General features: G+C 51.7%; 1 protein-coding gene and 1 long non-coding RNA gene across 2 annotated transcripts; one reads left to right on the top strand and one right to left on the bottom strand.

Annotated features, from left to right (window-relative positions):
- Positions 1–3,647: 3,647 nt before the first annotated feature.
- Positions 3,648–8,067, bottom strand: SP8 (Sp8 transcription factor). The gene is given in 3 exon segments (XM_064506329.1): positions 3,648–6,856; positions 7,824–7,910; positions 7,912–8,067. Coding segments are annotated over 3 exon segments (1,722 nt in total). The 5' UTR covers positions 8,053–8,067; the 3' UTR covers positions 3,648–5,362.
- Positions 8,068–8,146: 79 nt separating this feature from the next.
- LOC135327477 (uncharacterized) lies at positions 8,147–9,235 on the top strand. Its single transcript, XR_010387642.1, has 2 exons — positions 8,147–8,656; positions 9,085–9,235. It is a non-coding gene; the product is annotated as an uncharacterized LOC135327477 (long non-coding RNA).
- Positions 9,236–18,053: the final 8,818 nt, after the last annotated feature.

Here is an 18,053-nt window from a genome sequence, read left to right as displayed (position 1 = left end):
AGGAAGGGGGCAAAGCGCAACTCCGCGGCCGGCGCTGCCGGAGGGAGGGAGTGGGCGGCTTTATAACCGGCGGAAGGCTCGCTTATAACGCTGGGGGAGGCAGCTGGAGGGGTCGCATTGAGTATATAGGCACACGCACGCACGCACATGGTCCTGTCTCAAAAGAGTTGGCTGCTGCCAGGCGTAAGCCACACTGTAGGTTGCTCTTAGCTAGCAAAAAATATTTCCTTCTATGCCCCCAAGGGAAACTGGTACGGCGCTACAACTCCCCGAGACCCGGTGAGCTGTTCAAAAGATCTGCCCCCTCCCCGCCCCAAACTTCGCTCTTTCCCTAATGAGGGGTGAAGTTTCCGTGCCACTTCTACTACGAGCAGAGCTACAGTGTTACAGGCACACAGCTCTCCCTCCTGCTCCGACCCAAAGGGAAGCCGTCGGGCCTAGCTCAGCGAGCCGGCAGAAGGGGCTGCTCCGCAGCGCTCCCTCGCTGGGGCGGCCGCCGCTTCACCTGCAAAAGTTGCGGCGCTCTGCTTCTTGCGAAGCACTTTGCAGAGCAATTCTGAAAAACAGTTATCTATATATGCTAATACCGACGTCGCTGCCCTACGAGATGGGCCCACTAGCCACCCTTCCGCAGGATGTTACATGGAATATAAGTACGTCTCCTGCTGAACTGTTCGCCACTCAGGGAATAATACAAGGTCCTAGTTTGTTTCGAAATCCACAAGTGTAAAATGGAGTTACTCTGTATTTAGAGTGCCTCAGTATAGCTTCTCTGCAGTACTGCTCGCCGTTACCCCCGTTTCCCTAATCCCTTTTTAAAAAGTGAGTAATTCCAAGCAGCAATTAAAAAAGAAAAAAACAAAACAAAACAAAACAAAAAACCTATAGAAGTGGAAACTCAGTAATTGTCCTAAATGGCGCAGTTTTTCTCAACGCGCACTTTCCTAAGGCGTAACGATTTCCCTTATGCTTTGGCACAAGATGACCAGCTAGTTTGAAAAGATACCACACGAATAATAGTCGAAAACTTTGTGTTCTCCGCTATGAAGTGGATATTCTTATGGTTTTCCTCCTATAGAAACGTGGAGGAAATTTAAATATTTATGTATCTTTCGCATAACAAAGCAAAGTGTGATAGCGCGAGTTGCGAAAGCAGATTTGATTTATGCTAAAAAACGTAAAGATATTTTGAGACAGAGAAAAAGTGTTCTGTCCTTTTATATCTGATTAAAGTGTGAACAACCGCACACCTCATTTGTTCACACCTTTTCCTAGCTCTTTCTTCCCAAAGCTGAAGCAGAGGTCGCCTCACGGAATGTAACTGGTGTGTGGCAGATTTTGGCAAGTGCATACTTATAACCATTTGTAGTGAAAGATTTGTTGTACTGAGTCAAGTATTCTTATTCCACCGGCTTAACAACTATGAAGGTGCTGATGGCTGGATTAGCCATCACATCCACACATAAAGTGTTCAAGATTTCACTTCTTACTTTCTGTTTTTACATTCCTAGACTGGAAGCAAACGAGAAGCCAGCACCCTTTGATTACTGTTTAGTCTCCAGTGGGCATCAGGCCGACAGTAGCGGGAAAGGCACTAAGGGAGGCAGAAATGCAGCGGTGTTTTAAACAGCTTCAGCTGCGCGCATCTCCCATCACTGCTGTATTGAAAATTTAAACTGGAAATTGACAATGAAAAGCCAGAACAATAGGAAAAGCGGGACACAAAATTCGATAGACATTGCTACGAGCTTGAAGAGAAGAGGCTTAAAAGGTCAGAGAGCAAACGGGAACGGCCACAATCATCTGAAGGCAGTTGGAAGGTAAGTTGATGGACACCGGTTTGACCTGCAGGTCAGCAAACTAGTTTAACTCTACCTTGATCTGCACAACGCAAGACAAGTTCCCGGCTCCTATCAAACAACTCAATGCCCTTATCTGGAAGGGTTTAGTAAAAGTAAATCAACTACAAAAAGGAGCTATTCAGCCTTCAAGTGCTGGGTTTTGCTCCGAAAAGAAGGAGAAAAAATATGTCTTTTCTTGTGCAGCCTGTAACCAGCTCCTGAACGGCGGGGGCGCAGGCTGCGACCGGGGCGGCCCGTGCGGCTGCCCTGGCACAGCGGCGCCAGCGCGGGGACCCGCTCGCCAGTGGGCTCGGGCCACTTTGGTAGCCTTTTCTTTGCACTGGGACACGGGAGAAGCGTTGTTAGACGTTACCTACATTTCCCTTTCCTTCTTACTTGCTGCTTGTCCCATTTCCTCCGAACGGGAGCCTTCAGGCAAAATGCACACGGCCTCTTATTCCCACTATGGAAACCTGGTGCTGCGACCCTGTTGCATTTACATGGCATTACAAAGAAAGAAAGAAAAGAAAAAAGGCAGAGCAAACTGTTGCTTTGTTGCAGTAGAAAACTTTGCAGGCCTCTGACTGTTGCATTTGTAATGAAGTGAATTCGGAATGCAGGTCAGAGAAACTCAACCAGAACAACTCCTGTTTCCACTGTACTTTAAAAGCCCATTCTAACCCCTAAATCACACAAAGAATCAAAATCTTGAATGCACCTGGAGCTGACTCGTCTCCACCATTTTGCACCGCGTCCTAACACTTGCTACTTAGACTATCTCTACTGTGTTTTAAATATATAGGCACCGAGTGCAATCGCTAAAGAGCATTTTTCTACGCAGATTCAATGCTTAGCTCGGATTTTTTAGCAAGCCGACAGTATGCGTCTCCTTCCTACATAAAATAAGAGGCCCGGTTTCCAAACAGGAACATGCCTGCTCCCCTGCCCCCCACCCCCCCCCCAAAAAAAAGTGTTAACAGAGAAGCTCGCGACTTTTTGCCAAAACGCTACTCAAATGTCGTAAGTACTTTTCTCTCTTGAGCAAAAGATGCTACGTTTTAGGAAAAGCCTCAGGTTTTAGGAAAGCCTCGCAACAGTGCTTTTTTGTTGTTCAGGGACCTGTGGATAACGTTTAGACGAAAGGAAGAGTTGTAGCGCTGACCGGCTGGTTGCCAATACGCTCCAGCACTTGAAAGTCCTCAGATTACCGATCCAGAGGGGAAAACGCCGGCGGACAAAAAGGTAGCGTTTCGCGCACAACCGCGAAGTTTCCCACCCCGAGAGCAGCAGGACTTAGCGCTCGCTACGTTAATTAACATAGTTCCCAGCCACAAATATGCTATCTAAAAATAAATCCTGCAGAACACTGTTTATTTTGTCTTTTAAAGAAAAAAACCTTAGAATTTCAACATTAAATCGCCACTCACAAGGGATCTGGCTCCGTGTGAAAAATGAAATCAAATGAGGAGGTATATGCAAGGCAGTCATTCATATAGAGTTATTTTTGCGAGAGGCACCATATCGTTAGTTTGATATAACAAAAGGTGTTCACGCCTTTCCTTCAGTTTCCTCTACTAGTGTATTATGAAAAAGAAAATCAAGGAGAATGCCAAGTCATTCATTTTAATGCTTCGAAGCTGTTCACGTTAGATGTTACAATCTACAACGAAATTAAATTCATTCGCTGTATTTTCAGTTTTATATGAAACTCTAGAGAACTATTCAGACCATATGGGTTCAAAGTAAATTATAGTCGGTAACGATTGAATTAAAAGAATAAAAGAAAAACAATTAGCTGACCTATGATAGAATGTTTTATCTGGAGTTTATTAATACCATTTAAAATACAGGTAAAAATCAATTACATTTCATGCATTTAAAATGCAAATCTAAAATGTTCCAGCGAAGGGCTTTCCATTTCAATGTGAAATATCCAAATTATTTCAACATTACAATGAGACAATTAGTTTGCAGCATTGCAAACTGCTAATGTAGTGTCAGGAGTGTTTATTAACATTTATCAACATTATTTTCAGGAAATACACATAGGCCAACGTTAGTTCAGTTTCACTTGGACAGTTTATTTAATACATGGGTCGTAGCAAACCCACTTTATGAAATATAGGAGAACTCTCACTGTAACTATACCTGAACTGCCAGCAAATGCAAATAAGTACATGCTCCATTAAATTAAATGTCATTCAACATTTATCAAATATTGTTTGCTTAATTACAGTTGTATGCCTATCTAAATTAATATTCAAGCAAAACCTATATCCTGAAGTGCGATTTGGTGTACACTTCAAGAAACAAGTCCAGAAAAAAATGCAGTTAACCAGGACTGCAACAATAACGCTTTATCGTGACAGGAAAAAAATAAAAATTAAAAAAAAGCTCAAGTGTACTTCAATATATTTTCAAATATTTACTGGAAGTAATTTACAAGAAAAATACTATACAAAATCGTCTCCTGGACAACTGCACCTCACACCGATACATTGGTGGAGTTATATTTAATTGTTAGCTAATCTAGAACGATTCCCCAGTTGTACAAACCTATAGGTTCAGATGTATTTTACAAATATTTTATTTTCCTATACCCCCTCCCCCAAGCTCCCTCTTTTTGGCATTCGATCTACAGCTTCGCTTGAAACCATCCGTGCTTCTTCATTTGCTCGGAATTTAAAAATATAGGACTTTGAAACTAATTATTTCCAGTGTATTTCACGAGCCTGCAGAATCGGGAATTATACAAACGCGGTGGCAAACATAATGAAATCTGGGCTCGGGGAGGAAAACGAATTGTTTAAAAAAAAAGGGGAGGGGAAGCGGAGAGAGAAGCAGGACAAATACACTGTCACTCTGGTCCCCGGGAGGAGAAGGGCTTTTAACAATTAACGAGATTAGGGCAGCTCTGAATTTCAGCCTCGGCGCTGTTTCAGGAATGACAATTGCGGCTGGCGGGCGCTGCCGTCGGGGGCTGCGACCCGCGGCCCCCCCGCCGCGGGGCAGCGCGGCCCGGCTCGCACCCGGCGGCCCGGCCGCCGCTCCGAGAGGCACCGGGGGGGTGTTGGCGCCCGGCGCGGCTGGGGGGGCAGGAGCGTTTCCACTAGGAAAGTGAGAACGGATTTTTTTTTTCTTCTTTAAATTAAAAAAAAAGCGGGCGGGGGGGGGGGGGAAGGGATCGGGATGCTCCGAAAGCGAAGCGGGGGGGGGCGGCGCTGCACGGCGGAGCCCGCGGGCGCCGGCGGCGGAGCCGCCCCGTCTCGCTGCCGCGGAGCCCCGGCGGCGGCCGCCGCCTCGGTGCCGCGCTGCCGCTTCCCGGCCGCCGCCCCGTCCCGCCCGGTCCCGCAGCCCCGGCGCCCCGTCCCACAGCGTGCGGCGCCCGGGCCAGCTCCGCGGCGTGGGGGAGCCCCGAGGGCTGAGCGAGCGCCCGCGGCAAGCAGTGCGCGCTACTTACGCGTCCGCGTCCCCGCCAGGGTTATCCCGAGGCGGCGGGCGCGGGGCGGCGGGGCCGCCGGTCACTCCAGGCCGCTGCGGTGGCCGGGCTCGGGCGGCGGCAGCAGCTCCGGCGAGGGGCAGGGCGGGCTGCCCGCCGCGCTGTGCTCGCTGTCGGTGTCGCTGCCCTTCTTGCCGCCGGGGCCGGGGCCGCCGCCGGGGCCGCCGCCGCCGGGGCCGCCCGCGCCGCCGGGGCCGCTGTGGGTCTTGACGTGCTTGCTGAGGTGGTCGCTGCGCATGAAGCGCTTGTTGCAGACGGGGCAGGCGAAGCGCTTCTCGCCCGTGTGGGTCCGCAGGTGCCGCTGCAGCTCGTCGGAGCGGGTGAAGCGCTTGCCGCAGAAGAGCCAGTTGCAGACGAAGGGGCGCTCGCCCGTGTGCCAGCGCAGGTGCGCCTTGAGGTGCGACGTCTTGCCGTAGACCTTGCCGCAGCCGGGGATGTGGCAGCTGTGCAGCCCCTTGCGCCGCAGGCTGGCCCCCGCCGGCCCCAGCCGCTCGGCCTCCTGGCAGTTGGGGCAGTCGCAGGTGGCGCGGCCCGAGTAGCGGCGGGCGGAGGAGCGCGGCGAGCCGGCCAGCGGCGCGGCGGGGCCGCCGCTCAGCATGGAGCCCCCGGCGCCGGCCAGCGGCGAGGGGGCCGAGTCCGGGTAGGAGCCGGGCAGCACCGGCTTGAATCCGTCCATGAGGTGCTGCCCGGCGGGGCTGAGGAGGTGCGAGGAGGCGCCGCTGCTGAAGGCCGAGTGGCCGAGGCCCGAGTAATCCGAGTTGTAGCCGCCCAGCGGCGAGTGGAGCGAGGTCTGCAGCCCCCCGGCGGCCGGGTGCAGCGAGCCCGGCAGCGCCGCCGCCCCGTTGGGGCTCTGCACGTCGATCCAGCCGGCGCCCACGTCCCACCAGCTGGAGGCGCCCGCCGAGCCCACCTCGCCGGCGCCCAGCCCCGGGTGCGAGGGCTTGAACCAGGACTCGTAGGGGTGCGCCATGCCCACCCGCGGGTAGATGCCCTGCAGCCCCTCCACCGACGTGTGCACCTTGGAGATGAAGACGGGCTGGTGCGCCGCCGCCTCCTGCCCCGCCGCCCCGCCGCCGCCGCCGCCGCCGCCGCCGCCGCCGCCGCCGCCGGCGCTGCCCGGCGCCTGGAAGACGGGGTAGTCGTTGGCGAAGGGCGAGCTGGCGGCCGCCGCCGCGGCGCTGCTGGAGGTCAGCGAGAAGGCGCTGGAGCCCGGCGAGCCGCCGCAGCTGAAGGAGTCCGAGACCAGCGCGGCCGCCGCCGCCGCCGCCGCCGCCGCCGCCGCCGCCGAGGAGCCGTTGCGCGCCGCGCCCGCGACGCCGAAGCCCGGGAGGCCGGAGCCCACGGCGCCGCAGCTGCCGGCCGAGGACGCGGAGGAGGAGCGTTTCCAGGGGTGGAAGCCTTTGCCGAAGGAGGACGCGCTGTCCGAGAGCGAGGACGGCGAGGGGCTGGGGCTGCCGATCTTGTTGCAGGTCGCGGCGAGCATGGCCAGCGGCGTGGAGCCTACCCGCGGCTCTTCCTGCGGGCACAGAGGGGAGAGCGGCGCGCCGCCGGCATCAGCCACCGAGCGGCCCCACCGCCGCCGCCCGCGCCCCGAGCGCGGAAAGTTCCGCGGCTCCCGCCGGAGGGTCCCGGCGCCGGCACCGCGGCGCGGGGCGGGGGGACAACCGGCGCCTTCCGCGGCACCGTCAGCCCGAAAGCACTCCTCCCACGCAGCAGCTCGGGAAGGGTTAAAAAGGGGGCAAAAGAGAGGGGGAAAAGTTGCTTCCCTTATCTTAGCGAGCTCCCCCCCCGCCCCAGGACGGCTGCAGCTACATTGCAGCCTGTCCCCTTCTCCCGGCAACTGGCCGGCTCCCCTTCCTCAGGCCAGAAAGACTGTTTTCTTAAGTAAATAATTGCACGGTTATCAAACTAATCATGAAAAAGCACACACACAGAAAAAAAAATTCCCTTAAAGAGCCTCATTTACCAACGATAATTAAATATAGAGATAAATTTAACATATGTACAGATGTATGTAGACACAAGTTCAACGTACCTGCTGGACACGGCGGGCTGTGTTATTTTAAAGGGAAATAAAAAACCACAATCTGTTGCAAATTTAGAAATTGCACACGAAAAGCGAGAGTGCTGAGTTTGGGGCTTTTTTCCTTCCAGCAGTCACATGTAAAGAAGAAAGGACACTTCTCCGGGGGCACAGGAACAGCACAGCCCAGGCGCTGTAGGTTGTTTCTACAAATGCCCTTAAAACCTTTTCCTGCTAACTGAAAACTGACTCTGCCCCCTTTTCCCCCTCTCGCTCTTTCTTTTCTCCTAAACTCACTTGTACTTAAGTAAAAAAAAAAAGAAAGAAAGAAAAAAAAAGAAAAAAGGCTCAATAGAGGAGACTGATAGCCCCGGTCAGGACAGGGGTTATTTTAACCCCCTCCAATCGACAATAAAAAGAAACTAATTAAACCAGCAAGAGAAAAAATCCTTAGACTCACCCCTAGAAGTGAAGTTGCCATCACACAAAAGTGCCCTCCTCTCAGAGGATCTTTTTTATATTGATAAATCAGAGGCAGTGTTTTTTTTAGAGGTGTGCAATACAATGATCAGTTCCGCCCATTCCACCACAATTGTAGCTCCCTCGCCGGCTTTGAAGTGCCGCTGAGCAGCCGCCAGCCAATCGCCGGCCCCGCCGCGCCGCTCGCCGACGTGACTGCGTGAGGTCATCAGCGCCGTCGAGCACCGCGGCGGCACCGCGGCCCGGCCCGGCCCGGCCCCGGCCCGGCCCGGCCGGCGCGGCGGGCACGGAGCGCGGGGCGCTGCCACGGCGCGGTGCCGCTCCGCGGCCCCGGGAAGCGTCGCCCACCGCGGTCATTCCTCGGAGAGCGTTTAATCCCCCGCCGCCCTCTCCGTCCGCCCGCTGTAGAAATGCGCGCGTAATCTGACAACAGGTTTTTCCGCCTGGGCTGGGTTCTCTGCCGGACTGTTTAGATTCGTTTTTCATCTTTATATCGTCATCATCTTATCGTTACTATTACTGCAATGGTGGGGGAGTGCCAAAGCACCCCGTTTCTCCACGGGATGCCCCCCAGCCCCCTTTGCTCAGGCCTCCCCCTCCCTTCCATTTCTTCCAGCGCGTCTCGTCTGTCCGCAGGAAGCGGGGAAACACTTCAGCTGAGGTCTCCCCCTGCTTCCGTGCGTTTCTGTCCGGCCGCCTCTTAAATATCTGCTGTTTTATGAGTGACTCTCCACGGCGAAGTAGCATAAGTCACGTCAGGGCCGCGGACGGAGGGACGGTGCATCAGAGCCGCGGCGGTGCCCCGGGTTGGAGGTACGAGGAGGCGGCGTACGCGGCTGTGCGCCCGGCCGGCGTCGTCCCCGTCGCACGAAATCCGCGAGGGGCGACAGCAAAACGGCCCCCGCGGCGCTCCTGCTCCGCGCAGCCCGCAGCAGCGGCCGCCGGCGGGGCGGGGGAGGTCCCGGCCGCCGGGGCCGCTGCCCCCAGCCGGGCCGGGCCGGGCCGGGCCGCCGCTGCCCCGCGCAGGTGCTCTCTGCCCTGGAAGTTTTGCGTAGCGAAGCCGTCGTGGAGGTGTGCTTCATAGGGGTTGTTTGTCTTTCTCTCGCTCCCGTTTTTTACCCGGTTTAATGTCGTGGGGATATTGACTGTACATCATATCTATTGATCAAGGGGGTAACGTACATTATCACACTTTGAAGTAAGAGTGAAGTAAATTAATGAACTGCTTTCTTTCTCTGAAGGCTGACGGTTACCATAAATGTCGCGTTTCTCCCTGCGAGCTGCTCTGAATGATTTTAGCCTGTTGAGAAGGCGTGACAGGCCAGCCCAGAAGGAGGAAGGGGTGGGGGAAGGAGGGAACTCCGTTTAACAAATAAAAAAGAATTAACTTCATTGCTTTGGTCTCCTTCTATAATGATATTCATTTTACAGACCTAATGCACACTTGTTTAAATTTCGGGTTTAATTTAATCAATACTATCACCCGCAAAGAGGGGAAGAACATTTCCTAGCGATACTCCCTTGTATGAATGCTTATTAACTTTTTATCTCTACTTCCTTTATCTGCTGGAGGTGGGGAGTAACTATTAAGACATAGATCAGAAAGCGTAAGAGCAAAACAAGCATTGCGAGCATTATATTTTAGAGGAACAGAAAATCGCATTTTGTGGTGTGCCAGGTTATGTAAAAAGATCGACACGCATTTCTTTCAGCCCCAGAAAGTCTGTGAGACCTTGCCATACACCAGGGAAGGAGAAGGCATTAGCGATATATCTTTTTAGAAGAGCTTCGCCGGGTGGGTCTTCCATTCGCATCCGTATTTTGTCTGCACATGTCTGCACAAGAGGAAACGTGTCGTTCCTTGATCTTTCTATATTTGTTTGTTTCGATGCTTGCGGTGACTCTTTTGATTTGGGGCTGAAAGTTTTTTTAATTTTTAGTGCGCTTTCCTTTAAAAACAATGTTGGCTATCATGAAAAAATCGTTGTGAAAATAATCGCGGGAGTCTTTACCAGGGAACTCAGCAAAGAGGGTGGAAAAAAGCAAAAACATCGTAACAGAATAGGAAACAAAAAAGACTCTCAGTGGCATCCTCCAGCTACTCTGATAGTTTCACTGAAACTGGAAAAGCAGCAGCTTCTGAACTTTGAGAGCGCTGAGCTGATGGTTTCTGAATTCGCCACGGAAACATCTGTAACCTTCCCCCTTTGTATACATTGCCTGCTGGGCAAAGGATTTAGGGAAGCTTACAATTTTGTTTGCATTTGCGTTATTGACCACTGCACTTAAGGGTGCAGTACATCAACATAATATGCAGGTTTGTGAGGGAGGGGGGGGAACGCCAGCAAGGAGAGGTTTTCCGGAAATTAATTAAAACTTTTTTTTCCATTTGAAGTTTAATGTACTAGAGTAGATAAATGTTCGTGCTGTTTCTTGAAAACCTGTGGGATCCACTCTCAATAAAGCTAAAATCTATTAGCATTCTGTATGCATCTGCAGCATAAATTTCATTTGAATTTCAAATTTAATAAACCGGGAGGTTTTTAATCATCCCTGGTTTTATTTGTTTGATATTAACATGCTTATTGACCGGGTCTGTTGACCAGTTTGATCATTACAGGACAGCAAAAAGTTAATTAAAACGACCACAGCTCCTTAATCATATCATCTGTCTCATCCATGTCGCTCCCTTTATTACAGGCTATGATGGATAGTCTCCCAGATTAATTTCTCTGTTTCTTCGATTTGGACAACAGCTTTTGGGACCTAATTTACATCCTGGGAACAACTTGCTCAAGTCTACCTAACATCTTGTGTCTACAATGTACATTAGCAATCTCCGCACTTTAGCCACAATGATAGCTTTCACTAACCTTTTCCCGGGAGTGATTTTCCTCCGAGGAAACCTCGGCCCTTCACTCTCTGGCCAGCAACCAGATAGACAGATAGATGAATAGACCTCTCTAAGAGGGGTCGTTGTCTGTGTACAGACAGCTCTACCAGAGTGGGGGGCAGATTTCTCTTTGGGGAAACAGGTCTCACCGGCTATTTTGAAAAGCCGAGCTGGAAAGATTAACCTGACTGCTGACCGTGCCGTATGTTGAATGTCAATAAAAGGGAGGGAGCACCTTTCGTGCACCTGCGCTGCGGTGCGCTTGCAGCATGTCAGCACCCTTGCGCCAATGTACGCGCACGCGTTAGACCCTGGAAGCTGTCTGGTCTCGACTGAATCACCTAGTGCCTCCTCAGCTACACGGCTGGTCAGCTGCCTCTCAAGCGCCCAGCGAGGACGAAGCCCCGGCTCGCTCGCGCCGAGCGGCTCCCTGTCCCACCCGCGGTGTCTGCGTGGGGAAAAGCTCCTTGGACCGGACGCCTTTGCCCCGCTCTCCGCAGGCTCCGTGCCGGGGAGCCGCTCTGCTCCCGCCGGCTCTGGCCGAGCCCCGGAGCCGCCGCGCGGCCCGGCCGAGGCCCCCGCGCCCGCGGTGCCGGCCGCCCCCCCCGCGCAGCCCCCGCGGCCCCCGGGCGCGTGTGTGGCGCGGGGAGGCGGCGGTGTCCCCTCCTCGGCGCCTGCGGCGGCCGCCTTCCCCTGGGAGCTGTCTAGCGATGTACCGAGAGGTGACAACCAATTCCCCAGCCGCAGGAGGGCTCGGCTTGGAAAAGGCGAGAAAAAAGGAGAATAACGCGTAAATGAAACAAACCAGCCACTAGCCAGAAAGGACCGTGCGGTGCCTGGAGGTCACTGCGCGATGATAATGACTAATGTCATTTAACTTGCAACCACACCTTCGCATTGCTGTGGTTTACCTGGGATGCTTCTCTCGCTGCCTAACTGGGTAGTTTCGTTGACTGCGGCTCGCAGTCGGGCACCTGGCGCAGCCCGATGAAAGCAGACAGTGCATGTGTGGGCAGGTGTCTGTGTCTTTTGCTATATAGATCTCCAGCGTTATATCTTCCTGGAGAGCAAACGTGTCTATTCGAGCTGTCAGGCGGTACCTGCAACCCCGAGGCTGCCCCAGCCGTGCTCCCCGTCCCGCTGCGCTTCCCGGCGCGGCCGCGGGGCAGCGCGCAGCGGTGCGCGGCCTGGCTGCTCCCCGCGCAGGGAGCAGGGAGGCGCCGGCAGAGCCCGGGCTCCTGGCTGTGTCGCTGCGGCGAGGACGCGCGCTGACCTGCCTGCTCGAAGCCGGCCGAGGGGATCGCACCGATGTATTTCGGCTTTTATTTATTTATTTGCCTGGGCCTGTGTCAAAAAAAAAAAATCAAGCTGGCTGCGCCTCTGAAATGTCCCTGTAATTAGATTAGTCCGGGAAGACGCCGTGCACATGTTGGCGTGTGCGTGCCTGGGGAGGGAGAGAAGAGGCACCTTCACACCCACGCTGTTTACATTGCCGGTGTGCGCCCAGATCGGCTCCACATCTCCTCCTTCTTCTCCTTTTTTTTTTTTTTTTTCCCTCCCCCTCTCCCCCCAGTATCTTATCGCTGTGCACGCATCGGCGGCTCCTAAGCGGTCATGTAAGTACCCGGGAGGCGCCGGAGGGGAGAGCGAGCTCCCGGGCTCCGCGCCGGGCGCTCTGGCACCAGCGCGGGGCACTGCGCGGGCGCGGGAGCCCCCTGCTCCCGCCTGCACAGCCGGTCGCTTCGGTCCTTCCTAGAATAGATTTGTTTAAGTTGCTTTCTGTTTTTCCTATTACATATCACTTTCTCCCATCAACCACTTACAGTTAAAAACTACTAAATTCTTCTCCTCAGCGGTATTGATTTCTTTTCATTCTGCTCCGCTAGGAGAGGAGGTAATGCTTCCAGATTACCCCGCGTCTCCTCCAGACGGTTGACAATTGCAATCGCAGTTTCGGGAAGATAAATGTTACTTTGGGAATTGAGTTTAATTACAAATAATCTAGGAGCTGCTCTGGGTCCGATGGTTTAACCACACGTGTTCAAATCATTGTACAAGCTTTACAAACGGGTGACAAGATACAGTAAACGTCTGAAAAATCGGTGTGCAAGACAGGACGTTCCTATTTAGGTAGGCTATCTAAAGCCAGGTCATGTCCCGAAATACATGCTGTTTATATATAAACATATACATATACGTGTGCGTGTGTGTGTGTGTGTGTGTGTGTACATATGAACATACATATGCATGTGAGCGCGTGCGCTTGTATATGTGCGTGTATATATGTGTGTGGGTGTGTATATGCACTTGCATATACAAATCCTACAGCACCACAAATCCTATCCTGCACGGTACAGGAAGGGAGGAAAAGGAAAGCTTTCCATGTATGTATGTATGTATGTATATACGTATGTATTTATATGTTCTGCCGATCACAGAAAAGTGACAATCCGGAAAAAAAAACCTCATCTTTTCTTGCTGTCGTTTACGAAGTGCAAGAATAGCTAGTCCTCGGAGAAAGACGTACCTTCAGAATAATGAGCCTGAAAGGTTTTGTCCGTGTCGGCTCACGCACTCAGTTTGCATCGCAGCCTCCTCTAGTTGCGCAGAACTCCTGCAGTTTGTCTTGACAGACCCTAATATTGATATTTTTACTGTTCCTCTTACAATGTAGCTGCCACCTTTCCCTGTCGTTATTTGCCTATATGGCAGAGCAATTAAGTCACCTCCCCCCCTCACCACCACCCCAGCAGCCTTATTAACTAGATGGGAGAGGGAGGGGAGGCAGGAGAGCCGCGGAAGGAGGCAAGGTGGCGAACAGGTTACTCTCTTAACCTGACCTGGCTGTAGGAGCGAGATGAGCAACACTGAACAGATGTCCCCATTTAAGCCATTCTTTTCCCACATGCCTGCTGGATACTGCCACGGCGCAGGAAGCTTGCTTCAGACCTGGCCCATTCCCGGCCATTATGGCCAAGTTATTCTGGACCAGTGAGCACGAACAAAATGGGCTTCAGATCGCGTGCTTTAGAATAATTCGACTCCGAGCCCTGGAAAAGCCCCCTCCCCCCATTTTTTTAAATGTTGGGGGGGGACGTGTTTCAGCTCTGATCGCAGGAGAAGAACTTCTCAAAAGATCGTTAGCCCCTTCCCCCTCCCTCTCTTCGGCAAATATAGTATAATTTACAGAGCAACTTAATAATCCGAGGGGCACCGCAAAAGCCCTTTGCGTTGTAAACCGCTTCTAATTACCTGCCAGAGCAATTAGCTGACTATCACGAAGAAATTAGATCGCTCAATGTAGCATAAATAATGCGAATAATTTTGTAAGGAGAATGGAAAGCGAGACCTAGTGTTTCTTTATAAGGAAATAACACCTCGTACTGTACGAACCCTACATGAACACATATTAATGTCTAGGCATGCACGGAAATGAATCCGAACATGAACCCTCTGGCTTAGATTCAGCACTTTCTTCATTTACATATGCGGGGTGAAAGTCGGCTTCCAGGCGTTTACAGAGCTCTTCCAGATCACAGTAATTAACACATAGCGACTTCAATAGGAAAACCTGTTTTCCAGATGATTTTTACAATGCGGCTTTATGTCTCATTTGGCAGTTTAAATAGCTGGAGTTGTTTTCTGGCTGCATCTCCACTATCATCTGTTGAGCATATTTTGCCTAGAACACTGACCAAAACTTAGAAGCAGATTTTTTTAAAAATTGGTGACTAACACGCTGGGTATGACTAGAGATTTAGGGCGTTTTCTCTTCTCCTATGGGCTAGCTCTTGGACAAGACTATATGGAATTGTCTAAAAGGTCTGTGATATTTAACAATTACATTTATTTTTCTTGTCATATTTCACTTTGACGGATAGAAAGCCTTTGCATGATTCTCGCTGGTTGAATATTTTATCTCGAGGGAAAAGTGTTGTTTGCGAAATTAAAATGTACAGGTAATACACAGTCTGCAGAGATTTCAATGAATATTTATAAGCATCTAAGAATTAGGCTATTAAATAGCACTCTTTGCGAGATATTTCTTTACGCTGCTGGATCTACAACTGCGGAATTCAGAAAGGAGATTGTGCTCACAAACGGCAGGCACGCTGTGTAATGAAAGTGCCTCTGCAGTTTAATTCAGCTAAACTGGACTGAGTTTTTTGCTGTTGTGTTCCCCCTCCATCCTCCCGTACTGAGAAAACTGCTAGTCAGAAAGCTACTCGTGAAGGTGCCAGACCGTAGTGAAACTAATCCCAGCCCAAACTACAGCTAGCCACTGCTCGGAGTGAGCGTGGGGTTTAGCAGATCTCCCTCGGAGTGGTCTAGATTACGGATAAACACGACTAAATGGGCATCTCTGATAAATACAAAAAGCAGAACATACTATGGTTCTTGTTCAGGTTTCTCTGGAATGAAGGGGAGAAAAGCTCAGTGTACGACCCAACCTTCCATAACTTTTCCGTGCTTGCTTTTCCTCTGCTCCTCTGCTAGCGCAGCAGCTCTGAAACCAGAAATGGTTCGTGAAACTCCCTGTTCCTGAATCGTCTCGGCAAAAGTTGCAATTATATATGAATACCATTTCTAGATCTCCTCCAGGTTTGAACTCAGGCTGCTCAGCTGCTTCGCAGACCCCACGTAGCACACCCTAAATCTGTACAGCATGTTTAACGATTCTTGCTCGTCGGCTAATTAGAGACGGCTTTGAAGCTCCATTACCGGCAGCAAAATTATTGCGGTCACTTTAGGCCAAATTCTGCAGTCCTTAATGGAGCGAAACTCCCATTGAAGTCAATGGGATAGAAGTCAATGGGCGTTTTGCTCTATTAAGAGACACAGAATGTGTCCCTTTGTGATTTAGAGATTAAAAATTGGTATCGATAAGACGTATTTTAAAGACGATCACAATCTCCGGGCGGGATCTGATCTGCGACACGGGAAGGGCCCGATCCCCCCCCCCCCCCCATCCACTTGTGCGAGCTGAGCCTTTTCGCTTCGCAGACGTGATGCAGAGGGCAGGATCGGTGCCGCAGCGCATATTAATCGTTATGCCCGGCAAGACAAAAGAACTTTTCCGGGGGTTCTGGAAGAAGCACAACTTCAGCCTCCCGCGGGTTTCGGTCCCCCGGGGCTGGCGTGGGGGTCATTACTGCGAGAGAAATCTGGTGCGTCCCATGGCCTTGGCATGTCCCCGCGCTGATCCGCAACGTCGAGGCACCGCCGGGGCGTCCCAGGCGCGCAGCCTGCGCGCACCCCCTCCCTCTCTCTCTCTGCGCGCCGCTGCCTCTCTCACTGATCAAAGGGGCTTGTTTTCCAAGTGTGCCTTTGGATACCGAGACTCTTGCGTGAAAACGCGATAACTAACCCCCCTGGAGACCATATACCGTCCCTTTAGGTACCAACGCAAGACTTGGGAAGCCTCTATCTAAACATAACCTGCTATCGACGTGATTTGACAAAGGCGCAGGTATTCAGAGAGCGGGTTTAAGTTGCTGTTTTGGGCTAACTGTTAAAACTCCGTAATGACTTTTGATTGTGCGTTTAAAAATTTGCTTTTTATAGCTGCGACATAGCACTGAAAAGGCTATGAGGAATAGTCCGTTTTACAGAACTAAAGGAAATGTTGCTGGTTGTTTAAACAGGACTGTAGTTCAATTATTCTTTCTCTTCGGGGCGGGGAGGGGGGGAGAGCTGTAGGGGGAGGGGAGGAATAACCTGAAATACAGCGATCTTTCTTTCTTCTTTTTCCTGCCCTAGTGGGAAGTAAAAGCCTTGAGGAAAACTTCGCAGCCTTTTTCCCTGAGTGCGGAGGGGGACCCACAGCTGATCCTCTAGGAAGCTGCACACAATTAAGACTCATTTTCTTTCTGCTGGAACAATTAATTGTACGACTCAAAGGTCAGGCATGTGCTTTTCCTGTGTTTATCAACCACAATAATGAGCCCCTTCTATTTTCCCCCCCCAGTGTATTATATTGCAATAAAGTGCTGCCGTAGCGCCGTCTCTTTGGGTAAACATCTTCAAAGGCGATTCTGAAGAACAGGGTTGTACGAGTGCATTTTACAAGCGTGCAGTGACCGGGGCGACCACACATGAGAGGTGAGAGAAGCGAGGGCTTCCCCGGCTTTCCCGTACCCGCAGACTGGAAAGAAGCAGCTAGGTTTGTGCGTGCAGCGCTGCGGGTGCCCGGCCCCTGGCGCAGCTGCCCGGGCGAAGCCCGCGGCCCGACCCGGCAGCCCGGATCCCGGCGGAGCCCAGCGGGGCGTTTCTTTGTCCCTCGCGGTTTGTGCTGCTTTTGCTGCTTTTTTCTCCCCTCTTGCCTCCACGTCACAAATTCGGATACTCCCGAAGAGAAAGACTGGCAATAGCTCCTAATCCACGACAGTTTGATTTTCTCTCCCTCTCCCTCCCCGCCACCTTAAGAGACCTCTGCTCACATCCTTAGGTCCCACCGTGGGTGTGCCAGCTTCTAAAAACATTTAACAGGGACGTGAGCTTTCCACATTAGCAGGATGTGGAGAGAAAGGCTACATTTGGTACCCGTGGAAGAGAAATATGACATTCAGTATTCGTATCAACAGGTCCGCTTCTTTCCACGTTACTTGAGGAACGGAAGATGTCCACTGGGATCAGGCTTGGGGGGGTTTCAAAGATCAGAACACAGCTAGTGCTGGTAAAGTCTTTTTTTCCCCAGCCTATATGTTTCCTTGCATACATCTGTCCTGGTTACTCACACTGTGTGATGTTCTCCTTAGCCTAAATCCGACTGCTGCTCACAGTCACAGTGAGTGCATTTTTCACTGATTTACCCATTCTGAACACAAACAGCCTGCGCTCCTCACACGTGTGATTTGAGGGAATACTAACTTCAAATAGTAACTCTCTAACACTGTTAGGAGGCAGAACGGAATTTCAGGACCCATTCGGCGAGCAGGAAAAGATCTTGGTTTTTCATGTCAAAGTTGTCCGATGTGCTGTGCCTGTCCAGGCCATTAGGATGATGTGATTTTTTTTTTTTTGTTTATTTAAGTCGTGTTGGCCTGAAATGCCTAGAAAAATTCTCAGAGGGATATATCTCAATCAGGCCTCAAAACGTGTTGTTTCTTCCCTTAGGTAGGAATCATTGCCCTGTCTCCTGCAACACCCTGTAAGATGGTGTCCTGGATACTTAGCAACTGCGGACGGGCAGGTCTGGTTTGAACCAGCAGGAAGCTCTCACCAACTTCAGCTGGCCTTTGGATCCAGCCTTTCTGTCCCGACTAGCTCAAAAAAACGCCACTGGTCCAGAAGTCAAGGGGAAGAGCGCTGCTGGAC

The sequence above is a fragment of the Dromaius novaehollandiae genome, chromosome 2, assembly GCF_036370855.1.
Source record: "Dromaius novaehollandiae isolate bDroNov1 chromosome 2, bDroNov1.hap1, whole genome shotgun sequence".
In the NCBI taxonomy this organism is placed as follows: domain Eukaryota; kingdom Metazoa; phylum Chordata; class Aves; order Casuariiformes; family Dromaiidae; genus Dromaius; species Dromaius novaehollandiae.
Note: the sequence above shows the minus strand (reverse complement) of the source record. Positions and strands in the feature narration are given on the sequence as shown.